The sequence below is a fragment of the Harpegnathos saltator genome, unplaced genomic scaffold (genome assembly GCF_003227715.2).
Source record: "Harpegnathos saltator strain DR-91 unplaced genomic scaffold, Hsal_v8.6 scaffold203, whole genome shotgun sequence".
Taxonomy (NCBI): Eukaryota; Metazoa; Arthropoda; class Insecta; order Hymenoptera; family Formicidae; genus Harpegnathos; species Harpegnathos saltator.
The window spans coordinates 780,148-807,802 of record NW_020229988.1 but is presented as its reverse complement, the minus strand read 5'-3'; the positions used below and the strand labels follow the sequence as shown (position 1 = coordinate 807,802).

Sequence of the window (27,655 nt, the reverse complement as noted above, 5' to 3'; positions counted from 1 at the left end):
GCACTCTTGCAGCGTTGTCTTCGTCAGTCGTTTCTAGCTCCTCCGCTGGCCGCTCTGCCGATAGTCGTTAATAGCTGTTCGTTTATGCCATCTTCCGTTCAGCTATCAACCAGCTATCGACCTTTATTAACCGTGCGAACCACCCGAATGGTCGTTCCCGCCATAATTGTGCACTTCGGCGTAAAATCCACCGTGAGGATCAGCGTGATACTTTACGCTCCTGACATTGCCACCTGGTTCGTGGATGTGATATTCGCCCTCGACGTGTTTGCCTGAAATTCCGGTGTATAATTGAGCACAAAATGACGGTTACTCGCGCACCACGCCATCACCGGTGCGACTCGTCAGACTTATCGACCTCTCCAAAGCCAATCAGTAATTCATCACTGACTTTCAAAAGTTTAATTTACCTTTACATTTGCCTGCATGTGCACGTGTAAGTGTTATTCTCGTACGAGGCGTAAGAATGGAGTTCATTTCTGCTAAATGAAGATGTAACGGAAACTTGTGTGCCTGCATCTTTCAATTAAACGCGCATTTACGCAGACGTTAACGCGTTTCCCAGGTACGTCGTCTTGAGATAGCTTCGTCGTAAGCCCCGCGCGTTTAGCTCGCTCGATTTGCTACAGAGCTTTCCAACGAAATAAACGCAATAAACTCTCATTCTCTCTCCCCCCCCCCCGTCTCTCTCTTTCTCTCTCTCTCTCGCTCTCGCTCTCGCTCTTTCTTGTATCATTCACAATGAAATTTAGCAAGAGCGCGCGCGCGCGAGCGGATACGAACAATCGTGAGGGAACTCTCGCGTTTTTGCAGAATGTGGCAGAAAAGTGGTCGGTATGCTCAACAGGCCGCAAGACGGGACAAGAAATAAACTAGTTCCTTCCTAATTCTAATTAAGAGCCCGGCCAGGTATTCAATTACTTCGAGATTCTAATTAAGAGCGCGAGATCGAGTTGCGTCGCGCTCCCTCGCTGCTTCTGGATCAATGTTGCACGTTGTACACCTGCGGTTGCTACATCGATACTTTATGCCGACCTCAGTGTCAATATGCGGAATCGAGGTTGCACGTAATATCAGGCGGAAAACTTACCACTGCACAAATTAACCTTGTCGATGATAACCTCCGGGGAAATATCGAGCGATGAAAACATCGGAATCGGGTCCTAGCGAGAATTGGCGAGGAATTCAAGTACTCGGTGAAGAGCACCGAGATGCGAGTATCATGATGTTGCGTGTGGCGTCGTTGATATTTCGATTGATTATTGATTATCGATGCGCTCACCGTCGCGATGTTCCTTCTGCCCGTGGTGGTCCTTGGAGTGGTGGTCGTCCACACCGTACGAATACTTGTACTTTGGATGGGCCTTGTAGTCGTGATGATGATGCCCGTGCTTATCTTTCCACGATATCTCCTCATGATGGCCCATCACCGGCCCGGAAAAATGATGGAACGAGTAGGCGTGGTGGTGATGATGATCCTCGGCGTGTCCGTTGCGGTCCACATCCGCGGCCGTCCGTTCCTCGACGTTACCGTCATCTATAAGCAATGTCCCGTGAAAAATTGTACTCGCGAGTCTGCCGCGAGCAATTACCGCCACAAAGGCACGTACCGCTCAATTTCGAGCGTTACTTCTGAGAGCTGAGAGAGTCGTCGGGACGAGGATAATAAGAATCTCGACGTTTACGCGTAAAATATACACGACGATGTTGAATGTTCAAGCAGCACGGGAAAGCCTGCGTCAAACGCGGGCTGAATACTTCTTTCGTCGACGTGTAATTGCCCTTCTCGAGTCGGTCGACTCCATAAATTAAGCGAGAGACACTCACCCACCGCGTCTTCGTCGTACATCCTCGGGAAACCCTTAACAACGACAGCGACGGAGACGACGCAGACAATCAATCCCTGCAAAACGAGGAGGGACATTCGAGCGTCGTGTAAGCGGCCCGACAATGCCCGTCGCGAAGTGCCGTTCGTTGTTGAAGGTAAATTGCTGGCCGCGCGCGAATAATTGGAAAAGTTAATCCCTTAAATCTAATCGAAGGGTCCACGCGCGCGCCGCGGCGCGCAGAATTCATTTTCATTGGGACGTTGCGGCGTGTACGGGAAAATTGCCGAAAACGAGACCGGTCATTACTCTTTCCGGCCGCGAATATGTGCGCGGACTCTAGCCGCGAGGCGCTTTTACCGCTCACGTAAAGACCTCCGAAACACGCTGCACTGTCGTATTTTACGGCCACGACTGTGTAATACTTTGTTTAGCGCGGTGGCTCCGACGACTCGTTTTATGGAAGCCGGCAGAGTTCGTTCTTCCGTCGATGAGATCGGCGAAACTTGAAATTGGATCGATCGGCCGAGCGGGGCTGCGCCGGCCGTTCGCGTCTTCTTCGCCCGCGGCCAGGTAGAAATGCTGAGCCCTTCGTGTTATTCTTCGCGTACGTACATGTGTGTGTGTGTGTGTGTGTGTGTGTGTGTGTGAGTGGACGTGTGTGCGAGAGTGAGGTCCTCCGCCGCGGCAAATCGTGAAAAGTTAATATCTATCCACTTTTCGCGAATTGGATATCAAAAGGAGAAAGCTTCGGTTATTTTCGCGAGTGAGGTCCGGCTACTTTGAGCCAAAAGTTTTGGCACCGTCTGATCAGACTGATAGGAATATTTTCGATGTTTACATTTTTGCTTTATCCTCGTTCTTTCGCGGACCTCTCGATGTATCGACTTCGATCCGAAAGCCGTGAAACAGAAACAAAAATACCAGCTTATCTCGATAAGCCGGCGGGGGGATAAATAAGTCCGTTTTGTGTCATTCCCTAAATAGAAAGATTTATAAAGATTGATATGGCATTATGCAAGCCTTTTTACACAAAGCGACCGCACAGTGATACTTTCTCGAGCCGCCGATTTCCACCTTGATTTCCACCTCGAGGAAAATTACGCTCCGTTGTGTAAACGCGTTAACGATACACGGAAGATATTGGAAACTTTGATTAAAAACGTTTAATTATGTTCACGCTACCTTCCCTAATTAGTGCTTTTTGTGGCTTGATTTGCCGCGTGTTGTCCGCATTCGAAATTTTCCCGAGAATTATTTATTACTCGAGGGTAATAATTATTAGTTTAACATTACCGCTCTCAACGTTGGCACACTTCTCATTACGGTTAATGCAGTATTAAAATTACGGTATAATATAATTTTAATGTAATTATCATCAAACGTTCTATGAATCGGCAATTGCGATTTTGCCACAGCAAAACAGATGGACTGTCCTATTTTCGTTAGAACGTTCGAATTTCCCTAAATTTCTTCCGCTTCCGACAGCAGCGAGTTTCGCTCTTCTCGTCGTTATATTTTTCGCGATACGCAATTATTACGACGTCAACGGCGCGCAACGCACCCGCAAAAGACGCAAACATCTTTCACTGTTTCGCTCGTAAGAATATGTAATTATAAGCGACGCGTGCACGCCTTCGACCGACCTGTTATAACGCGAATTTCCGTTACACCAAAACGCCCCGTAGTAATATGTTCCGCACGTGCCTGCAGCTCACGTAACTGAGTATTAACGTACAGTATAGAATACCGTGCTATCGACTTTAGTTTACCTTCACAAAGGCCATGTTTCTTCCTTTACGGAAACCGCCAATGGACTGCTCCCAGGACCAAAGGAACGGGGTCGTTTTATAGCAACGGTCACCCGGAGCAGGCAAAAACGGTCCCTTTTAGCCATTAATTCGTTTGTCGTGCCCTGTGGTTGGTCCTGATACCCCGCGCGGTAAGAAGTGCGACCAGCCAGGTCGTAGAAATGATAATAATTCTTTGAAACAACCGCGCGGTACGACCCCGAGCTTCGTCACTGCCAGACACGAATAGACATCGCGCTTTTACAACCGGAAACATAATGGCAAGGAAATAATAATAGATATGTATGCATTGTACAATCATTCTTCTCTCTCTCTCTCTCTCTCTCTCTCTCTCTGCAGATCCCTTTGCTTTGACCTGTCAATCTTTTATGCGGAGTGTATAAAACTGTATGAAAAGATGTAGAAGCATAAATTTGTAGAGTATATTGCGCAACTTATTTTCCTAGAGAAAGAGAGAGCGAAGGGAATACATTTGAAAGCACATCTGTTGTTGTCCGAACGAATCAAAAGCCTTTCGACGTTCGAGAGAGGAGGAGGACTCGATGATTTGAGAAACTTTCCCCTCGGAGGAAATAAATGTTCAACTCTTGCAATTTGCAATTTCGATAGCAGCCGTTCGTAATCGATAAATCATTTCAACGGAACTTTTATAGTGGTTGAGGTTTAATACATGCTAAAGAAGAGAATGGATCATGGAAATTTCAGAGTACCCCGAAATTGATAAGAGGTAAAATAGAGATGATCGTAGGCAGCGAAACAAACGGCTGTCAATATGTCGGCTGAATAGCCGGATACCAGCATAGCAATATAGTTTATTGAGAATTTATTGCGTTTCCGACTGGCGTACACACTCGTGTGATATATCCGGGTTTGGTGGGATTGTAATCTATCAACGAGATTGTACGTCAAATACCTGCTCTAACGTAATGATTAACAACAATACCTTTTGTCGCGGCAATGAATCTCGAGTATTATTATTAATGAACCTGCCAATCATTTGTGATTCTAGTGACCAACCGGTCACTCGCAAATTTGAGAAATATAATTTGCGCGTCGGTGACGAAAGATAATCGATCTATTTGAAAGCGGAATAATGAACGGCACGGTGTTTAGGCAGCATGCATTCTCGCTGCATGAAAGGTAATATAATGTAACACATAATTCGATTAACAAGTGGACCTTTAATTAACGCACGAGCAACACGCTATTAATCACAAAACTGGGCAAGAAAATAATCAAGAAAAATCACACAGAGGAAGAGGCGCACTAGCCTCATCGTCGTGTCATCCGTGAATTTGATTTATACTTTTCGCTCGTCGAAATGCAATGTTTGGTTAGGTGAAAAAATGATTAATCAATGTCGCGTGATTTGACGCACGGTAGTCACTCGCGCCCTCGACAAATGTGTGCACTAGTCTATGAATATTTCGCTCGGTGTTGCGCCAGTAGTGGTGTATTGCTCCGTACATTTTTTCTCTTCATCTCGCGAAACACTCAGCTATACCTCGACGATCACCTTGTGAAACTGCTTTGTTCATTACGTGCCAATTGCCGGGATAGTCAATCAACGTTTTTCATCCATATCGCCATAGAAGTAACGCAATCACAGGTCGGGTGCAAATTTTTGTCCGCTCTCTCGACGGCGGCGGAGGGGCGGAGGGGAGCGGGACGGGGAGAGCGCACGCTCGCGAATTTCTCGATCAAGCACCGGCCGTTCTTGTACCGCGCAATTTTCCATCGACATTGTTTCCCGAACCCTGCGCAAAACTCGGCGGCAGCGAGACGATTCAGTCGACCTCCAGCGCGGTAATCACGACAACGCAATGAAGAGTGATATTGCTCGCCTCCGATGTGTATGCATAGAACATTATGCAACAACGCGTTGATCTTACTTCGAAATTTTATCATTCGCATTGCGCGCCAAGTTACACACAAATTAATAATTCACGATGCGGTCTGCCGAGTTACCCGTGAAACTCGTGATGGAAATTACTACCAGCGACGCGAAAGGTAATATATGCAGTTTCTAATTACTACCAGTTGTGTATCGCGAATGGAATAATTACGACCGTGGGGCAGATTATAGAATCGGCTAACACCTGCAAAATGCACGGATCAAATGGCATTTAATGCAGCAAGAAATTTAATTGTCACGATTCGCGCAATGACGACCAGGCATGATTGTCTAAGAAATTTTGCAAGAGTCAGCGTGACTGTTGATGCGTCAAGTGCTTACATAAATAAACATGCTGTGCAAAATTACAAAATCATTATATTATTCGTACAAAATACATACATTCGACTATCTTCTACGATCAACTGCGCACGCTCTGTTTTATACTTTTTTTTCGTCAAGTACTTTACTCGAAAACCATTTATTATTTCCTAATGAATGTGTTTAATTTATATTCAAGTTATAGTTCATATTTGCCAGTTTGTTTTTTGTTTCATTTTTTGTGAAAAATAAGTTTTGTATAAAACAAGCTAAAGCTACACGCTGTGCAAAAATGATTTTTATACTAAAAGTAACATACAAACGTGTTATAATCATACTTTAAATATTCCCATTACCAATAAACAATCAAATTTTGGAGAAGTAGAATATTATATATATATATATATATATATATATATACGAAGTTATTCTATATTATTCCGTACATATTGTTCATACATATCTCGGCAAAGTATATACATAAAATTATATCAGTGCAACCACATAAACATATTGTATACACATTAATTTTTAATACAACTCGGTACAATTGTTTTTAGTACACACATTACGTTCTCAATACCATATTTCCACAAAAATTGATCATCCGCAAAAATTTCGTATTGCAATTGTGTTTTATGTACAAAAGGTACTTTCGCAAAGTATTACATTGACGCATTCGTAATCATAAATGTTACAAGTCTACTATTTATACAAATACACAAAAGAGAAACATATATAAAAAATACACGCTCGACCATACGTACATTTTCGTCGGAGTTCTCTTTCCTTATTCATGCTTGGTAGCATTCTCCACTTTTTTCAAAGATGATTTTCGTAACATTGCAACACGATTAAACACATGGTCGCAAAAGAGATAAACCTGTCAGAATAGTTTGTAGATACAAGAGCTGCTTATTGGACCGATGTCACTTGCCTTAGATTGTCTTGGAAGCAAAGGGGAGAGCAGGACGCGACACTTTCCGCGCGATATTAGCGACGAAGATTACCGGCTGTTTGATCAAACGTCTCTCCTCGAGACGATACGAAATGTCGTAACAAAATATCGCAACAGAGAACGGATGAGAAACGAAAGACAAAAGAGGTGGATTCAAAACCGACTCGCAACTCGGGGACGAGCGCGCTTGAAAGGGCCAGGAAACATACGTTCACGCAGGGAGCACTGCCTGCCGCGAAGAACCGCGTAGAAAAGAATCCCGATTATGACGCCTTGGGGCATACCCGGATGACACGTCAGCGCAAGTGACATCGCAATATGCGTGTACCACATCTCCCGTGTTCCATTGTCCCCGTTCGCCGCATGTCGCATCGACTCGAGTTGGTGCTCACGCACGAACGGCGCCGCATCTTGCACATTTTTATCCATTCTCACGCGACACGGAGCAAGTAGTTATCGGCAGAAGATCCTCGGCTTGACGGACATATCGTAAGCGTTCGGAGGGCATGACGCTGTGATCGCGGGGATGAGAGCGTTCTGCACGGAATGAATCGATAGCGGCGCCGTCCACGTCCCCTCCGAGGCTGTTACGCCCGACTCCACGTCCACTCTGCAAATAATTAAACATCACTGATAACAAGCGAGTTCATCAAGCGGACCAAGCTGGGAGTGCTGGCGTCTTTAATCCCGAGCCCGAGCAGCTCGATAGCTGCCGAGTCTGCGCGACATAGTCGAAGCGAGCTTTCAGCATGCACGTTAACACTCGCGCGACCCCCCCGAGGCAATTCCCTTCTCATTATCACGTTTCGGAAAGCGAAACAATTGAGAAGGAAGCTGTTGACTGTAACGATGCGATATCTGAAATTGGAATTATTTCTGCTGACGAGAGAGAATCGCGCGAAAGAGAATTCCGAAACGGTAGTGAAGCAGCCGGGGCAAACTTTCGGTAGGGGTAATCGAGCGTAGTCGACTCTCTCAACGTCTTTGTTAGCGCACAAACAAACAAGCCGTCATAAAGTGATACTAGGTAGGATCTCTTACGTCTTGAGAACGGGTGATGCATAAAGAACAAGGGGATTCACGGGCGGCGGTTTCAAAAGCACGACGTCGACACCCGAGGAATGTAATTCGCTTTTTAACGCCTCGGCGGCACCTTCCACGGCTTTTCGGGACGCGCTGAACGCCACCAGTCCGGAGCCCGCCTTGCTGCCGTAGCTCGTCTCGGAATCACCCAAAAGGACGATGCGGCCTTGGGAACATTTTCAATAAGCCGCTTAAAGAATGAGTAGTTTTGCTAGCGGCGAATAATCAGTTCCGCTACACCGTCGAACGCTTTGCTTTGTGCCAGGCACAAACCGCGCCGTTACTTTGCGTTGCCGCAGCTTCCAAAGGAGCAAGTGAGTTTCTCGAGGTACGAGCGAATTTCTCATTAACCTCGCCTGCCAGAGATATCTCGATTTATTTTAATGTAGACGACCCGGGACCCGTTGAACTTTCTCTCTGTGAGCCATGTTATTCCAAAGGAGATTCATTAACCCCCCCCCCCCCCGCTGATCAAAGTAATATATCTCATATGTTATTATAACTTACTGAGATAAAACATGCGAAATATTTATTTCGTAAACATCACAAGTGCAAAGTGAGTAGACTATTTCACACGAGAATTGAAATTTCTTTCGCGTTACTTTTCTCAGCTTTCTGTGCTTTCTTCAAAGACAAATCTCTCAAAGATAAATCGATCTTTCGTAGAGAACGATACTGTGATTGATTGCAGTTGCAATTCTTAATTGCGCGAGGAATCAACGCGGCTAATTCAATATTTACAGCTGAAATGGTAATTCATTTCAATCACGTCGATTGAAAGCTTTTTATAAAGTTTCGCTTGACAAAGTTGCCTTTCGGAAAGCTATTATTCTCTTGAGCGCAAGAAGAGGGAACCTTTCGACTTTCGAAGCTGCGACAGGTCATGATTTCTCGACCGTTACAATTTCTTGATAAATCTTCCCCACCGACCTCTCTTAATGCGCAAGAGAGGGATGAATACTCTGGCTGTCCTCAGCGGGGCCACCAGATTATGCCGCAGCATGGATTCCCACATTGAACTGGTTTGCTTCTCTATGACGCCGGGCAAGACCAAGCCGCCGGTATGCACGACTGCCCAGAGACCTGCAATTAAGCAAAGTTCAACATTTTAGCGCACTTGAAGCAATCGTCTTGGCCGGATGGCGCGGAAACGCGGCTGGCTGGAAGTTTACTTTTAGCGAACTTGAATTTCGCCGGTATTGATTCCGCGCCCTCTGATGAGAACGTGCCGTGGTGCTGCAAGTAGCGGAAAATGGCGAATAAATACGCCGCCGCCGCAAGCTCGCCAAATTACGATTTCACGATGACCATTCAGCGCTCGATGTCGCACATTCGACCGGAAGGCTCTCGGACTGATCAAGTAAAAATGCGTATTCACCTAATGGCTGCGCCAACTCAACGTCGCGTTGAATATATTTGGCACCGCCTTTCCATTTTTCGTGTTACGTGTATACGTTCGCCCGACACTTTGCGGTTGCAACGAATAGCGGAAATCTAGAAATATGACGTCTGTGCTTATTTACTCTGCGCAACGCGAAGTGTGTTATTTTCTCGTGTTTTCCCATTACGCGAACTTACTTGGTTGTATTATGCGTCGGACGTATATCGCGCGAGATGCGTCGCGCGACGAGTCTGCGCGAATGTAAATGCTCGTTTGCAAAAGGGAAAAATCACGCCGGGGCATTGTCGTCGTCGAGAAAACGACGCTTGGAAATGCACTGAAGCATCGAGTGACTTCTTTCTTGCGCCCGTGTGTTTTTAAATATTTCTCGCGGATATATCTATCGCGGAGAGACCTCGACTCTCTCCCGTCTATTTTCCCCGACCTCTCTTAAACGTGAGAGCTTTACCAACATCTATCCGGTCCATGTCGATAAAGCCCCGAGGCACTTTATCGAATCTAACAAGCTGGCTGAATTATTATGAAAACGGGCATTGATTCCGTATCTGAAACATTCCCCACGTTCGACGCGAAATTTCATTCAACCGCGAGGTGAATTCCTCAGGCGGGCAAAGTTCGCCGATGTTTTTTGCGGATAACCAACAATAGAACTAATGAAGCTGCATATAAAAGTGAAATTGAATGCCTAGAAACTTTCGACGCATCTATGGTTACGTAAACATCGGGTTTGCTCAAACATACAATACTCGCTACAGTCCGCACAATGCATCGGATACGAGACGCGAGAGTAATTTCATTTCCGACATATGTACTTAGTTATCGCGATGCATATTGTTGATTAAAAAAAAGAAAACATGGGGAGAAACGAAACATAAAATAAAATTGCACCGCTGTGAAACACTAAAGCATCCGCAAAGTAATATTGTATATATCGAATATAACGTATTATATAATTGAAGAAAAATGTTTTCAAATTTGGCGCACTCCACAAAGAACAAACAACAGCCGCTGCTTTTTCATCCAATTATGGCAAAGTATAAATTTAATCTGTATATAGAAATGTAATATTGAATTTTCCACAGAGTTACTTCCGCTCCGTAACTCGCGGTATAACTCATGATAAAACCTAAAGGAAGAAAGAAACGGCTTTTCTTTTGTCCATGTATTTACACTGCTGATAAAATGGCTTAGACGTTTCACTAATAAATTCGCGTGTGTATGCGATAGACTGAAAAATTAAATTTATGTAGCCTTCTCTCGCGTAACATTTGCATAATACGCACGTAATTTCTTCCGGATGTAAATTATAAAAATTACAGAGAAATCGAACGTACATGTGTGATTTAGCCACTCGATGTTTTTTCCATACGAAGAGACGCGTTTAAAAATTATTTACCTTCGGACGAAATATTACGGATAATCTAACAAGAAATTAGCATTCGGCGGTGACGCCAGTACCGATATCGGGATTGCCCCGAGATCTATATAGGACACAGAGTCGTAATGTCGACGAAATAATTATAAAGTGAAGCATGCAAAACCAAAGGCAGGGAAAACGCGACTGCTAAAAGCGTTGTTTGCACAAACGACGCACGAATATTTACGGATCGCACATAAAAGCATCATTTTGCACAGCTTGCGCGTAGAGGTTCAAATACTGATTAATTTCTTTGGCGCGGGCGGTGTAGTTGCTGCTTCTTTCAAGACGTAGCTTCGAAAAGCTTGCGCACGGGGCTTTCGCACGTTCGGAAATTTCTCTTTCCAATTTATCTTGCTTTACACGAGCATGTAATACCCGATTTCTTCGACTCATTCCGAGAGATAAACTTTGTACACTGATTTGAAAAGGCTCGGATATTACAGCAGTGAAACTGCTTTCGTACAGACGCAAACCTAAAAGCATACTATTAAATCGATAGTATCAGTTTACATAGTGTACAATTTCTTCATCCGGCGATATTCTCACAAGCTTACTTTCTGACTGGCTTCTTTAGCGGAATAATTTTTGAAAATACGCGGCGATCCCGGTCTCTCGGGCCGGCTAAAATCCACATCCGCTTACATATGGATTAATTAGTTCAACCTAGTTAACCCGCTTTACTATTTACTTTACTGTCGGCGCCACGATCTAGAAAGGAACGAGCAGTTATCTCCCGACTAATTTTATCCGACGGTTAATTTATTTCGATTAATTTTGCCCAACCGAAGACGAGGAGGGAAACGGGCCGGATGAATAAATCATCTTGCCATCTTCGCCGGCAGGAAGTTTCGCCCGGACGGCGTCCAAGCAGGCACGCAGACTGTCCTCCCTCGTCGGGTCCAGCTCCAATGGCACGATTTGGCCGCGAGCTCGCGCTCCTTCCGCTTGCTGTAGATTACCGTCGTTCGCGTCGCCGGGCTCGTTGTCTTTCCGCCGCTCCAGTTCGACCGCCTTGAGGATTTTGACCGACGGCGAACCGCCCGCCGGGTCCAGCAAGCCCGCGAACACCTGTCGCAGAATAACACGACGTTACACCTGTATTCCGAAGGCTCACCGGAAACTCGCACGTTCCACGTGCCACTCCATTACACGCGCGCCGTATCGACACCGCTCGATACGGCTTTACGCTTTGACGCTGATACGTCATGTTAAGTGACACATCGGCTCGTTCGCGACCACTGGAGCGGCGCTCAAATAAGCGCTGAAAAACTTGAGACCTTTCTCCTCTCTCTAAAGCTGGATTCTGCCCTTAATGTCGCAGTAAATTCCTGCGATAACGCCCGACGGAGATTCCAATCGACCGCTAAAGCCGACTGCGGTCGATTAAAATAGAACTCTCCACGCGTCGTCGCGTCGTCGCGTGTGAAACGGCGAAAGCGTATTTTTAACGTGAGGCAACATCGTCGCGCGAATCGACTGTAGTGTGTAATCGCTCGGATAATTTGAATTTTTGCTCAAAATATCAAAATCGACGGCAGCGACGTGCCGAACTGCGCGTGTCGCTGCAGCCTGTCTCGTATATCTCCAAGGTACTTTGACACCTTGAAATTATTTTGCGTGTCAGCTGAAAGTCTGACCTCTTCGTTTAATTTTGCTTTGAATTATTACTCGCGAAAGTCATTTCAGCCGCTCAAGAGCTCTCGTTTAAATCGGCGGCAATCCTTTGAGAGGGAGCGTTTGGGGGCGGTTCTTGCTGTTGCAAAAGGTAAAATAGATAATTCAGAACACGAATTTCGGATGCGTGGAACGATCGAGCTGCAATTGAAATTCGTATACAAGTGACCTACATTAATTCGAACCCTTTGCAGCGTGAAAATTCTATTGCTCGGCCTTGATGAACATTTTTGGAAAGTACGCGAATAATGTAAACCGATTAATTACGAATCACTAATTTAACGGGATTATGCAACGTTAAAGGTCAATGAAAATGTCAAAAGGTGTTGCATTTTGGAGAAAGTCGCTTTGTCGACTCTTGCGAGTATTCGCGCGCGCAAATCGCGGAGGGGCGTGGCTGTTGTTCCATGTGGTTTGGAGTTCTCTTTGTAACGCTTTGCTTCATTCCGAATTATTTTCTCCGTCTCTTCCCAACCCGATTGGAAACTCGATAATGCCGCCTCGCTGCGATATCGCATGGCTCGCGTCCCCACTTTAATATTTGACCAACGCGATATACACAATATACACTTACAGCGTTATATATTTTGATAACGAGCTTGCTGTCGATGTGCAAGGAGATTAATCTACGGAACAGAGCAGGAGGGCGAATGCGTTAATGTCGTGGTTAATTCCGACACAAGACCGCAAGGGGGGTTCAAGACGCGCTGGCATTTCTTCCTGCCGCACGGGGAACGCGCCCTGTAAATTATGGCTCGGGCGGAATCTGACTTTAGCGAGTATCTATCTTTCACAGGCAATCTTTGGCGAAGCGGGGCTCTTGAGTGGTGACGCGATATACTCGGCGAGATCGTCGGACACGTGAATACCTGTCGAGAGACTGTCGGCCGAACTGATTTAAGGGCTCACCGATGTTCCGCTCCCTTGACACGAGGAAACTAATTTGGAGTCCAGGCTCCGACAATCTGAAATATGTTGCACGCTCGAAGGGATAATAGGGATTCTGACGTAAGGCTGCGGGATATTGTTGTTGCGGGGGTTTCAACGGTTGTCCTCGCGTCGCACAGCGCAGCTTAACTTTAGCCGGGAGGTCCGCAAAACCGCGGTAAGAGTGGCGGACGTACGGAGAGAGTACCGGACGTCTATCCTATTTTAACACGGACGTGTTACCGAGAATTAGCGGCTGTACGCGGGATTAGTCTCTGGCCGTCGTTGTAGGGAGGAAGATAAGAATTGATTTCCCCCTGGTAATCCGCACTCATCAACACAGATCCGACGTTTAGAAAGACGACGCGACTGTACCGGCCTCGGGACGGTCGTCCGGGAACGCCCGGACCGTTTTTCATCGAGGAAGAATGGACGAACACGCAGCGGAGCCGCATTTGTCGACAGTTGCTTATTCGCGGTTTCCCGTAGGAGCCAGTGGCAGAGCCGGCAGAGCGACAAAAAGTTGAGTTGCACAGTTCCCACGGAATAAAGCGACGGACCGTTACTTCGCGTTCGCGACCCGGCGCGACTCTCGCCGCGCGATTTTGAATATTCAGCCGGACGGCCGGAGTATCGGCGGCTGGCAGAACGGGCGAATGTACGCTGAAGTTTATTGTGCCGCCGGTAATTTATGGCAGACGCATACCCGCGCCCATTATTACCTTGTAACCGGCTTCGTAGAGTGCAAGGGCGATCTGCAGGCCCACGCATGTATCACAGCTGGTAACGAGTACATGACGTTTGTTACGCGACTCGTACTCGTCGGCGGCATTCCTGGATTGTCGCATCAGGTAGGCCAGCAGGGCCGCGACTATCGAGCACAGAGCCAATATCTGCAGGGCCAGAATGGCCCCGGTCTCAACATCCATTGTGACTCGTTCGGCGGACCTGCGAAATAAATCAGAGAAACGCTGCTTCAGCTTTGACTCACGGAATGCGAACTTCTTTTTTTCCCATTAAGGGGACTGGAAGGTCAGATTGCTGAAAAATCGTGCTTGTTTGTGTTGTTGATAATATTTTGTGACGAACTGAATAAATGTGCAAAAATGAAAATTTTAGGTATATTTATACAACATATGAAGAGTAGAAAAATTTTGTTTATTAACAAATATTCGTATAAATATACGTCCACTTGAATTTTAAACGCATTTTTCTCGAAATTTTGTTGTTCAACTTTTTGCAGTGATTTCTCCGAAACTGAGCTTCGTATTTCTATCAGCTCAGATTTGAGACAGAGTTGGTAGTTAATTAATTAACGTCAGGTGTTACAGGAGAACTCGAGGACTGACGGATGCATCGAGGCATTAAGATATCTCCGCGTCGAACTTGACGAAAATTGAAAACTTCCTAAAAAGCGAGCAACACGCAAAGAAGATATTCCGCGGAAGCGGTAGCATCAATTTTCATTAGGAGACAGACGCTAATTAATTAAGCAGGAATGCGATATGGTGCGAGGATCACCGGTCAGCGCTGATTAATAATTTCCAAAGGAAAATACGTTATCTGTAATGCTGCATTATTATCGCGGCTCGCGGACAATAGAGGGCGGCAATCTCAAGTGGCGATAAAAGTATTCCGCCAGATAAATGACGCTCGTTAATTGCACGAATACGATTATCGAGATTAGGATCGAAGCCAAGCCTCGTCTCGTGAGCAAACGAATCCGCACGAAAAGCGGCGCGGCGGCTCTTCGGCATCACGTGGCACGCGATCAATTTCGATATTTCCGACCTCCATAAAGCCCGCGTATATACACGAAAACTGCTGCTGCTGCTGAACCGGCGTGGAGTCTCGCAGCCGATTGTGAATTCTAAATTTGTCTTGTTCCGTCTGCGCCTTCGTATAATAGCTCGGCGCTAATTGTAATGTGCCTCGCGCCGTGGGAACTTGGCGAAACATGTCTCTCCCTCCCTCTCTCCCTTTCTCTCTCTCTCTCTCTCTCTCTCTCTCTCACTCTTCCTCTTTATAAACATCTATTCCAGGACGACAGACCGAGTCTCGAGAGACTTCCGCAGCCAGGAGTCGCCAGAAATTCCGGAAATATTTATTACTGCCGCTGGAAACAGCGCGTGAAGACTCGAGGTTTTTGTCTCTCGGCGGGTAAAGGCCTCCGTCCGTTGAAAGAGTCAAGAAGAGCTCGGGAGAGGCACAGCCGAGGAATTGGTTTCCTTGTGAAAAGTGAACGGCGGGGCGGGGTCGTTTTTGCTCGGAGGAATCACTTGCCTTTCTAAACTGTATCTAGGCTCGGCCGCGTACACTGGGTCGCTACCGATTTCCTACCGATCGTCGCTCACCATCGGGAAATCGCCCGCCGACAGGGCTCGCCGGGATCGACACGCTTGCGGAATTCCGGCGATCGATGAAAATCGCACACGCGCTCGCTCGCTCGCTCGTTCGTTCGTTCGTTCGTTCATTTGTTCGTTCGTTCTCTTCGCTCGGCTGATTTAATAGCGACGGAGCCGTGTACAGCTAATGTGCCGAATCGATTAAACGGCCGAACGTATTTCAAATCGTACAGAGAGGGACATTTCTCCCTCGCGCGAAATGCTTCTTCACGCTCGCGCACGATAAGTACCCCGTAATGGCGAACGTCGAATCGCACGCGCGCGTACCTTGAATCGCAGAGATTAATGCGCGCGAGTAATGCAACGTCTCGGAGACGAACTTCATTGATCGCTCAGTCCGAAAGCAAGACGTCTACAATGTGTAACCCTCGCGAATTTCTCTCTCTCTCTCTCTCTCTCTCTCTCTCTCGTTTGCTCGCTCGCTCACTCGCTCGCTCTCGGGAAACATAGGTATTCTTCCCTCTCGGTACGCGAATGTCGGCTCGCGTATATGCGGCGGGGTGCATGAATTCCTCGAAGAACATTGTCCGATGCATATCAGACACGTAAATGTATGTATATGCTAAAAGAGATACGCCGGCACGTGAAACCGATGTTTGCCTCGCATATTGCACGGTAGCGTTCTCGAGGCGCTTTCTCGCATGCATTTCCACGTTTCAGTATTTCCAAAGTCCCTTCCGGCGGAATGAAAAGAGATGTTACTATTTACGTTTCATTTATTCGTATTTTGAAGCTGTTTGTATAGGAGGCGAGATGAAGAAAGCGGAAAAATTTACGAGTGCCGGGCATCCCTGCGCGCTCTTTATCGGCGGCACAATGTCGTCTCATCGGCAACAAATACCCCTGCACACCCCTTGTTCGCAGCGGAACGGCTGCGTCAATGACGATGACTCGTCGTTGAGTCGCTGCATCTGTCCTGCGTGCAGAAAAATTGCACACCTCGATATTTACGCCATGTCTCTCTCGGTCTCGGGTGCGCGATGAGCGACGTAGAAAGCGTCATAATTCGATATCGAAGTGCGTCGGTACAGTCTCGCACGTCGGGCCCTCGAGAGACGTACGTGCGCGCAAAAAGTATTCGGTTTCCTGCGGCGCTTTCTTCCGATTGGGTCGACTGAAGCGCAATTTTCCGTATCCGTCATGCGTCAAGAGCGCCGAGCAGCCGAGCAGTCGCGCACTCCGCGTGAAAAATAGTCGGAAGCGACAGCCAGCCGCGTGAATCAGCGCCCTTCCGCGCCGCGCCGTATCTCGATAATGGATCTTGATCGTAATGCGAGATTTTCGCTGGTCATAACGAATCGCCCGGCAAAGGTTGGGCGCGATAAATTAGCGCCGCCGCGCCGCCGCGCCACCGGTCACTCGAGAGCCGCACGTTGCAGCTGAAATTAATACGTTTCAACGCGTCGCCGTAGGAGCCGGGACATTACACCCGCGCACCTGCGGCCGCCTGCGCCTGTTTAATGCACGTGTGCGTACGCGCGTTTCTCTCCCCCCCTCCCCCCCCCTCTCTCTCTCTCTCTCTCTCTCTCTCTCTCTCTCTCTCTCTCTCTCTCTCTCTCTTCCTCCCAGGCCGAGTTATCGCGGTTAACTTTCTCTGGAATTCGAGCGTCATCAGGTTGCGCGTCGCGCTACCTGCCACACCTGCGATACGTCAAGTTTATCGTCTTTCATCGGCAATGGCCGCCTGATTAATTCTTTCGCTGACTTATCGATCCGAGCAGCATGCCTCTTCGTAACACCAATCGTGTATTTCGGGAGATGAGCATCAAATATTACACGCATCGTATAATATTAATTTACATGTTGCGTTTTACTTTGATTTATCCCTGATTTATCGCGCGATCAAAGAATTCTTTGTCCATTGAATGTTTTGAAGTTACGTCAGAAGAGAAACTGCCTTCGTGGTGGTGCACGACGATGAGACTCGCTCGCATAATTGTTTCGTTAATCGTTCCTCGGCTTGGAGGTGGATATACGACGTGACTGAATATAGGTATGACATTTGTCCTTCTATTCCCAAGGCGGGAATAGCGTTGATTATTCTAATTGCGAGTCGTGGGAGTAATTCAGCATCAAGTAGCTACAGTGTGATGGCCGCCGGAATAAACTTTGTATCAATGAGAATGTGTGTCACATAGAATAGCGCGAGAATGCGCGACATACTTGATCAAGGACAGTTAGAGAGTCTTCAATTTCCGAAAGAAATATATTTGGCTGTGAAGAAAGTTACTTTTTACTCATAAATTAAGTCTGAGTGTTGTTCGCGCGCTAGAAAGTTGTATGCGTCGGCCTTTTTTCATTCACCCATCCACGCACGCATGCATGCGCGTTTCGACGTAAAACCAGAGTGTGTTCCATTGTTATATAATCTAGAAGCAACAGTGAGAACATCAAATTTCCCTCGCGATATGTGACAACGACTCATTTTTCATCTCTTTTATTCGCGAATTTGTTTCATCGTGCTCGCTGGAATATTTTATAAAAGAAGCTAGAAAGAGAATATATTATAATCTCGATATCTTGTACAATAAAATATGAGTACCTAAGATCGGGTTTTTATTTATGCTCGACAGGTAAAAATTAGTAAATAAATCTCTCCGTCGATCGATGAAAGGTAGAACAATGCAAAAGCCTCCTTCATCATTCATGTTATTTCGCGGAATTTATATTCGCATGAAACCTATAATCCCGTACACCAAATGAAGCAGTCACACGCGCGTCGAGTTGGATCATGCAAAGCGACGATCGACAATTGTTAGCCAGAGCAGTCAAGTCGCTCGCCGAGCTTAACAATAATAGGCTTCATGCGACATCGGTCCGCTTCATTCTGTTTCGAATTTCAGGACGAACGCGGAGATCCGACGTGAGTGGATCTCTCTGGAGAGTCGGTGATATGACGTTGCAAAGAATTTTGAGTAATTCGCCTTGCAATTAGAGGCCGCATATTGCGCCGCCATGCTAATAAGCGGCTATGTCATCTCAATTAATCGCTATCGCCGCGCTGTCATGAAGCCTATATTAGTCGGAATGTTGGAAGTTGCGGCGGGGTATGCGCGAGGGAAGCGGCCTCCTCGTGGGAGACACTACGGCAACTATCCGTGGTTAGAACGATCTTCCTTTCGCATATCGCCGACACGTGTGCGTACACGCGAACGACGATAACACGCCGAGATATGCGCGTTCGCCGCGCAGCTGCCGCAACACGTTCGCCCGTTATGTCCGATAAAAATGAGCGGCCGCGCATTCATCAGGCGGGCTATTACGCGTCGCGGGTAATCACTGCATTCCTCCAGGAGTACGCCGACTTTCTTGGCGCGCGCGCGCCGTCTAATCGGCGGCGCGGCGGGTTGAACGACGGCCGACGCAGTTTTGCGTGCACGGACTTTTTGTCGGCGCAAATTAAAGTTTATCGAGCACACGTCGCGTCGCGCGGCCGCGCTCGAAACGCTCCCGAGTAGTTTGGACGCGTAATTACGCTCGTTAATTATTCGGCCCTTTAACGCCGCAATTTCCGCGCGGAGACGCAGAAAAGCGAGTTATCCGCGAATCAATCCCAATTAACGGGTAAGTGTAAGTCGCGAGAAGACTCTTCGCGCGCGCGCGCGCGGCGATTAACGACGCTGTGAACGAATGAATTTTAACGAATCGAATCGTCGGGCAACCGTTCGCGACGAAACTTTGCAGAACGGCAAGTAGAGTGCTTCGAGATACGCTCGCTTTTATATTCAGTAGCGTGGATTTTTCAGGAAAGTCGGAATCTAACGTTGCGTAACACGCGGATGCGAAGAAATTGAAGCGATAACACGCTCGAATATGTTGGGTCGTTGTATAAGCGATTATCTTTCAGTAATTAACGCGACTTAATATCCGATTATTCAATGACCATCACGTCGTCGACCATCGGCTTGCTAACGGTGGTTCGGCTCTGCGCAGTTAACGATCGGTAGGAAAAGTCAAATCGCTGATTTTGCCGAGGGTAACGAAGCATTTTAGGAAGTGCAGTCTTCGGCCGCGCTGCCTATTGTGTGACTAATGTATGCCAAATAATTATCCTCGCTCGCGTGTGCGTCCCGCTACGAAATTATATGCACATAACGGGCTTTTTCTTTCACTCCGTATGGCGAAACATTGTCGGGCAAATGTATCGCGAAGCCAAATCCGTGAGTGCTCTAGAGAGATACGAGCGCCACACCTCTATATGAAAAAAGATGAAATTATTTATTTTGGAAAAGCGATACCTCCTATATATAGGCGATCCATTAATGGCGATACAAGTACAGGAAAGAAATGAATCCTATATAAAAAAATAAGTTGGCTGAAAATATGGAATAAAGTCCTCTCTCTTTTTTTCGTACATAAAAAAGCTTCGTTTATAGAAAAATCGGATTTTACAAAATTGAGAAATAAATAATATCTGTTCACTGTGTTTCAGGCTTGTACAACTTTTAATGGTACTGTAGGTCGATGGAATCGCTTCAATGGCGGCTATTAGGATATGAATAAAAATTATATTTTTTTTAAAAGAAAACAAAAATAAGCTTTTTTATATTTTGCACGTAAATTGCTCGGTCATTCGATGCTGCGATGCGGTGAAAAGCTAGTATAACTTGGAAATGTGACAAAAGGATTTTACATGTTATTAATTTTCCTCTTTCTTACGAGAAAGGCGTTGAATGAAAACCAATTTTATAGAAAATATTCAAATTTTCCATTCCTTTTTCCACATATAGGATCATTTCCTCTTCGATTGGCTCATTGATAATATCGCACGCTGCGCAACGGAAAAGTACGACAAAGTGCTAAGAATGTAACTTGCGCTTTGAATCAATCTCAGCCTCATGGAAAAACCTACACATAGCTAGGTGACACTACGTCTAGTCGATTGGTTGCAAACAGGTTACAAAAGAACCCACACATACACACACACACACACACACACACACACACACACACACACACACTTAGAACCTGACCATATTCTTTATTCGAGCGATGCTACATTATCGGACTGTACCGTTAACGTGCGCCGGCCCCGAGCACGCAAAGTACGAGACCAAAACTTAACGGGACACATGTATGTGCGAACAAATAACCGCAACGTCAAGAGGAAACCGTAGCGCAGCAGGTATTGATCGCGGCTCCGTCTTATCAGTCCCCGGGACTTTGCAGTCTTTGTGAAATGTTACGTAATATCTCCTCCGATATTACACACATCAATCTGTTTTTCTTCCCGAGAGTTCTCTCAGTTATCTGGCATGTTCGATTCGCGACGTTCGAATCCTCGGGACTCAAACTCGCGCTCACATGCACGAATGTCAACGTCATTTTTCGCGACGAGGACGCGGGCTAACGGCCACTTGGCCGTGCGCGAGAGCCTCCTTTCTACGTAATCGTAAGAATTATTACCTCCCGGCTGCCGTTTACAGGTGCGCGGGCGTACGGCGTGTAATCCGCGGTTACGAGTTGTGCTCGTGCAAGTGCGTATGTGTGCGTATCAGAATTCCCGGACAACGAAGCAACGGTACTTGCAGTTGACCGCGAGCGGCCGAGACCGTGTGCAAAAGGTAAACAGTGTTGGCCCGTGCGCGGCCAATATTTGCATGACAATTGAAATGTCACGCGTGACATTTCGCCTTATACTTACTTATACACGACGAGAGGCGAGAGTTGCGACCGCAATAACATTAATTTCTCGTGCGATGACTTTCCAAAGCGTAAAATTTATTTTTCTTTTTACAGATGTCCGTTCGACTGTTATCGTTCAACAAACGTACAATTCTGGCCGGGGTTTTATCGTGCAAAATATTTGTGCGCATTTTACGCGTTTTCATGCCCAGTTTTCGGTAAAAATGAATTGCATGAGGCACCTCGCCCGATAATTTTGTTTCCGTTGACTTGGAAAGCGCGTTCACGCACGCGTGTCTGATTTTAGCGAATCTTTTCACTCGTTGCAATCCACAGCTGCTAATGTGGCAATCCCCCGAGACAGACGATTTTACAAGCAAGCAGTGAAACGGTTTAATGCATTTGCGGCATGGTGTTAATTAAAACGGCAAGGTGCTACGTGCGCCACATCGGTGAAGCGTTAATTAGCTTACCGTCTTTTGCTCTTTTAACTCTTTTAACGCGCGCTCGTGCGCGAGAGAGTGAAATCTATCGATATTAAAGGACGGATACAAAAATGTCCGAAATTGCTCTTTACAGGGACACATCTGTGCAGAAATTGACGATATACTTTGGTGATGCGAAGTTTCTCGCACTGCCGATGACGCACGTCCACGCTCTCCATTGTCCGCGTCCGTGCAGGAAAACTTTCGCGAGTCTTTACCTCCGCAAATCAAACACGTCCGTTCGCGTGTGGTAGTGTTGATAGATAATTCTCGGAAGCAAATTCCCAAGTTACATGAAGCGCACATGAAGCTACTTGATCAATTTCTTTGAGAAAGTATCGCGCGTTGATCTCGCGGTACCCTCATTATGCTGCGCCATGCTCGTGACTTCCTGCAGCACAAATGGCAATCCGCGTAATACTACCATCAGGTCTCGCATACCTCACTCTGCATCCTAAGAAATAACAGCACGCTGGCGGTCTACCTAACCTAGTGTATAATATAAGAACTCGTGGTTGACGTGATCCCACACTGACACGGCCGCAATCAGCCCGCAATTTTCAAGGATCCGCAGGTAACATTGAAAAAAACGGGAAGTACAATGGAGTCAGTTGTCTTGTATCTTCGTTGTCGATCTCATTTGTACACTTGATGAAGATGCAACGTAGTCGTCTCGGCAGACATTTTGATTTCGAGAGTTTAGAGATAAGCGCACTGCGAGTAGCGAAGGTCGTCCGACGACGAGAGACTCGGTTGAGAGGAAAAAGTGTGCGAGCACTTTCAGCTCTTGCTGGCGCAAACAATTTCTATGCTCGTAATTAAGCGACTTGGACGACCAGCGAGTTGAACTGACTCTGCGGGTGTGCGTAGAGCGCACTATTTGCATGCGTTAGCGGCCGACTGCGGTCGCATAAATAATGCCAAAGAGGTTTTATCGATGTTGCACGATGACGGACTAGGTTTTACGATTACCCCCCGCGCGTCCCGGGCCTGCGTATATTTCTCTCGCTTCGTCTCTCTCTCTCTCTCTCTCTCTCTCTCTCTCTCTCTCTCTCTCTCTCTCTCTCTCTCTCTCTCTCTCTCTCTCTCTCTCTCTCTCTCTCTGTCTCTCTGTCTCTCTCTCTCTCTCTCTCTCTCTCTCTCTCTGGCCGTGCGTTCGTCGAACGAGAACCGCGAAACGGCGCGACGTGAAACGCTTAGAAAGTTTAAGTTAAGCACTTTTTCCACCGTGAACTGAAAGGCTGAGAACGTGGTGTTCGTCCAGGAATGCGAATCGCAGAGACCCGCTCCGTTCTAGTCGCTGCTCGCATAGCCGCCGATATTACGATTCACCAGGTCCGATACCCGGAGCGCTTACTTTCGCGAGTGTCGACGAGGAAGTGCATCCATCCGAGTAACACCGGCGGACGCATAGACCGCGGGCTACCTCGAGTAATAGGAGAGTCTTCCTCTTCGGTCACTAGAGAAAGCCCCTCCTTAGTCGAGCGAAGTTAGGAGATACTACATCGAGCCCCGAAAAGACTGTTACTTCCAAGAGGGTACTCGCGATGCTGATGAAACTTCACGGAGATACGGAATAAATTTGAAATCTGATCTCGCCGACGACGTCTCTCCCCCGCCGAGAGATGATTTCGACTTCGTGTCATGCCCGCCGTGCCCGCCGGAGCACGTTTTAATTCGCCCGGTGCGAAGACTCAATCACGAGACCTGTCTAGTGAGAGTGTAGCATGAGCACACGAGACGATCGAGTGCTGCGCGATATATCGCTCAATTTGAAATCGCAATGGCGCGCACGCGCGCCGGTACTGCGGTTAGGCTGCGATTAAATATCGCCGAGTGCTTTCTTCGGTTACATCGGTTCGCCGGCAGAATCCGTTGTTTGACACGGCGATTGCTTTCGTCGACCTAGTTGCGGGGTTTGTTGCAGCTGTAAAGCGGCTATCAATTTCGCCCTGATGAGATACAGCGACGACCCTGTGCAAACATGTCGATGTCTTGCGCCTTTGTTCTCCTTTTCGTTTACTACGCGTGTACGCGAGCGTTAATCGCGCATAATCACGAAATGTGATCCGTGCGTCGATGCGCAACATCCCGCAACAAATACAAAACGTCGCGCGCGCGCGCGCGCTGCCTATACATCGCGTCGCCGTAATTGGGGCGTAGCGAAAGTTGCACCTGCCTGCAGAAAATCAAAGGCACCACTTTTCGCTCATATTTCATTCGCCGGTCATCTCTGAAATTTCATCGCAACAACAGCTCGACCGCGAACAATCATTCCTCCTTTCATCTGTTTTTTTTTTTTTCTTTATCTTTCTAACGCCGCTTTCTGTACACCTCATTTAATCGCTTTCAAGACGACGCTTCGAATAGCTTCGCGGTAGCTTCGAAACTCTTCTTTCGTGTCTCACGCCCACGTCTCTCCTCTCGTTTAGAAACTCGTCGTTATCGGCCGCTGCCATTCCCGTCGAGACGAGCAGATATGAGTTGATGGGCCGCTCGCGAGACTCGAAGACGACGAGGACGACGCGTCGCGTGCTCGCGGATAGCGAAGATGATCAGGGAGAGCAGTTTAATTGCGATCACGGCCGGAGAGCTCCTAAGTGCGACGCGAGTGAAAATTTAATCGCCGGTTAAGTAGAGCACAGAGCGAGTCGAGTACGTTGGCGAAAGAAAAAAGAAAAAGGAAAAATTGCACGCCGTAGCCGTGATATTAGAGGCGCGTCGCACACCGCGCGACAGCCGTCCTTTCGGCTTAATTAAGGCTTGCTTGATTACCGCCGCGAGGACGTTGGCGCCATTGCGCGCCTATTGTTTCACGCCGGCTTCTTCGGCCAGAGCCGTCCTCCGTCCTTCGTACGAATGACGCGACGCAGTAACATTATTCATGAGCCGCATAATCGATCGAAGATCCCGGAAACGGTCTCGTTCGCTGATGACACGGTCCGCTAGTGGCGATAATCGAAGGTTCCAAAGCGGAAATAGAGAGCCTTGCCCTGGACGAGAAATCGAGACAAAGGAGTCGCTCATGCAAATGGACACGGCTCTCTGATATTTTGTACGCGAGTTTCCACGCTTCTCGAGATTCGCGCGAGATGCGTTTCGCAAACGCCACCGTAACGCCAGCCGCGGACTTCTAAATGCAGCGATGAAGCGCTTCCGTTTCGATTTTGAGGCCCCGCTGAAAATCTATTTGCTGAAACTAACTGCTGAATGACAGCTACTGATCGCGAAGCGATAACTCCGAAATGGACTCCCGCTCGTACGACCGAACCCCTTTTTCGATGCAATTCCCTTCAAATGATCGTCCAAAATCGCAAATCGTCCAAATTACTCCTGGCTATCGATATCGCTGGCAACGTTTCAACGATTGGTTCTTGGGTTTACAAACGGCACGATCGAGTCTCATTCGTCATTTCTTCAGCAGCTATTTCCCGCGATGACGAGATAAGCTGGCATGCTTATGACGAGTGCGATCCAGATTCTAAACTTAGTACGATTAATATTCAAATAATCTGAGGTCGGGTAAACTGCAGCAAGACTCGCTCGCTACGACAACGACGAGTCGGTGATCATCAGTATTATTATCGTTGTAATCCGATGGATCGCATCGCTCTCTTCCTAACGAAAAATAGAGGTTTCGATAAATGCCGGTCGAAAGAATACAAGTAAAAACGCTTAAAGCTCCCACGTACTGTTTCATTGCACAAACAACGCGCAAACGGTGTTGCGATGTGAATACTGTTCACGTATGTAGCAAACTTCAGGACGTAATGTCAGCGCTGAAAACTTTTACATGAAACGAGTCTAAACTGTTTGAACTCCAGTTGGAGCGCCGGCATCCCGACGCCCGAAATGCCGAGCAGCCGAACCGTTCTATCGATGAACGTTAAAGATGGATCCCTCGCGCAAGCGACCGTCGCGACTTTTCGCAGGTAGACGGCCAGGTAGAAACGCGCGCATAACTCACCAGAATTTTATCGATGAGTCGTCGGTCTTCCGGCTGGGTTGCCAATAGTTCGCGACACGGTCACGTCCGCTTTCCGGGCGAAATTCCGTATTACTGAAAGCAGCACGAGCGCGAAACGTCGACTTTACGACCGGTCGAAAGTACCGGCGAGTGGCAAGCCGCGTCGCGGTTTCTACAACACAACTGGCTTGGCTTTCGAGAATTCCCGCTTGGAATGCCCACGAGGAGGAACGGTATATACGATACTTCGACCGTGCCTACCTCGACGGAATGGAAAAGGCACGGCGAGGCATCTTCGTGCCTCCGCCGCCGCGCCTACGGTCACGTGCGCGCCTCTCTCATGCATCGCTCCGTAATAATTGAGATGCATCGATTGTCACGGAAATGTTGTCGCTATATCGGACGATCGTTCGGACGGGATTCCTTGGCGCGAAGGAATCATTCCGACAAATTAAAAGTTCCAGATAACGCAAATACGTGTGAAAATAAAGCGAAACTTACGATAACGCTTATTTTAGCGAGTGTGTTATTTCGAGATTATCGGCGGAGAAATCAATTTCAAACAGTCACCTGGAGCAACGCGCTATGATATGTGTTCAAGTTTCAACGCGAGTGGGATTATTAATTGAATATACTTTTCATAAATTTGCAAATTTGCGAAAATTAGTCACCGTTTATTAACTGTGCTTTATGACCGGAAAGAATTACTGTCTTGCTTAATGAATAATTTGCAGCTTAATGCTTTTTAAGCAAATATGCATCGCCTCGCGTAAATTTCACATGAAGGAATGTAAAACGTTTAATCTCTTCTTTTAAAAATGGCATATCAGCGTTATTTACTTGATGCGATTCGTATCGTTCAAAAGTATTTTGATACATACGAAAATGGAACACGGAGATTATTTATTGCAAAGATATTACGCACGAGCATCACTTCTCTTTTTAAGGCTGATGCATTAATATATAAAACATCGCGCAGATTAAAAACGAGCGAGCTAATATTCAAGCGGAATGTTGTTTTCTCTTTTTCTTTTGCCGAATGTATGTGTACATATATATACACTACATTTTATATAAAGAAATGAGAGCTTGCCAGCAGCCAGAAACACGACATTACCTACAATTCGCATCGCTTCTTGCCGTTCTGGTGTTCCACAATTGCGCAATTTCGTATTGGGCAGTTATGTAAAGTAGGCGGCAGCGTTAGGAAACGCAGAGTCGCAGGTGTGGTGTGTGAATATTTCCAAGCCGCTCATGGAGTATCTTCAGCGAGCCTCGTCGATCATTAATTGCTGCGTGCTATTTACCGTTGATACACTTGCACGATATAACCGCGAAAAAATTTGCGCCGTGGCGCTCACTCAAAAGTCGATGCGGCAGGTATATTTAAGTCGGTATGTATATATATATATATATATCGAAATATATATATATATATATATATATTTCGAAATTGCGATAGCCGTGCCTTTGCGAGCTTTGCTATAATTATTAGCTATATATATATATATATATATATATATATATATATATATATATATATAATAAGCTGACAAAATCTATTACGTCGGAGGTAACAAAATCATTGTCTCTGGGAATGTAACGTCTTGTATGCGACGTGACGCGCCCGCCCGTAACGTGCGCAACTATGAGAAGCAATTATCATTTCGTCGACTATGTGGACTATGTGTAACGCAATTGCATAAATCGTGGGAAGCGCCCACGGGATTACCCCATAAACTATTGCGCCGATTCTTCTCGTAAAGAATGAATAGCTATTAAGTTTGTTGTAACCGGCGACCTATTTCTACCGGAGCGATCGAAATGACAGGCTTTGAAGAAAAATACGCGAGGATA

General features: G+C 46.8%; 2 protein-coding genes across 2 annotated transcripts; both read right to left on the bottom strand.

Annotated features, from left to right (window-relative positions):
* Positions 1–126: 126 nt before the first annotated feature.
* Positions 127–3,613, bottom strand: CPR11 (cuticular protein 11). Its single transcript, XM_011151443.2, has 4 exons — positions 3,599–3,613; positions 1,828–1,903; positions 1,283–1,537; positions 127–272 (listed from the first exon to the last, which is right to left on the bottom strand). The coding sequence occupies exons 1-4, from the start codon at positions 3,611–3,613 to the stop codon at positions 127–129; spliced, it is 492 nt and encodes a 163-aa protein (XP_011149745.2).
* Positions 3,614–5,891: 2,278 nt separating this feature from the next.
* On the bottom strand, positions 5,892–26,056 carry LOC105189376 (D-beta-hydroxybutyrate dehydrogenase, mitochondrial). Its single transcript, XM_011151435.3, has 6 exons — positions 25,799–26,056; positions 14,039–14,264; positions 11,543–11,783; positions 8,824–8,976; positions 7,852–8,059; positions 5,892–7,420 (listed from the first exon to the last, which is right to left on the bottom strand). The coding sequence occupies exons 2-6, from the start codon at positions 14,243–14,245 to the stop codon at positions 7,264–7,266; spliced, it is 966 nt and encodes a 321-aa protein (XP_011149737.1). The 5' UTR covers positions 14,246–14,264; positions 25,799–26,056; the 3' UTR covers positions 5,892–7,263.
* Between the last annotated feature and the right edge of the window lie 1,599 nt (positions 26,057–27,655).

What these genes read in the sequence shown, in the direction of transcription:
- CPR11 (XM_011151443.2), bottom strand. An exon ending in GTACGACGAAGACGCGGTGG is followed by an intron (nt 1,538 to 1,827) that starts GTGAGTGTCTCT and finishes CATTGCTTATAG; the next exon opens with ATGACGGTAACGTCGAGGAA. An exon ending in GCAGAAGGAACATCGCGACG is followed by an intron (nt 273 to 1,282) that starts GTGAGCGCATCG and finishes CCGGAATTTCAG; the next exon opens with GCAAACACGTCGAGGGCGAA.
- LOC105189376 (XM_011151435.3), bottom strand. Translation starts at nt 14,245, where the DNA reads ATGGATGTTGAGACCGGGGCCATTCTGGCCCTGCAGATATTGGCTCTG. An exon ending in TCTACGAAGCCGGTTACAAG is followed by an intron (nt 11,784 to 14,038) that starts GTAATAATGGGC and finishes ATTCTGCGACAG; the next exon opens with GTGTTCGCGGGCTTGCTGGA. An exon ending in TCTCTTGCGCATTAAGAGAG is followed by an intron (nt 8,060 to 8,823) that starts GTCGGTGGGGAA and finishes AATGTTCCCAAG; the next exon opens with GCCGCATCGTCCTTTTGGGT.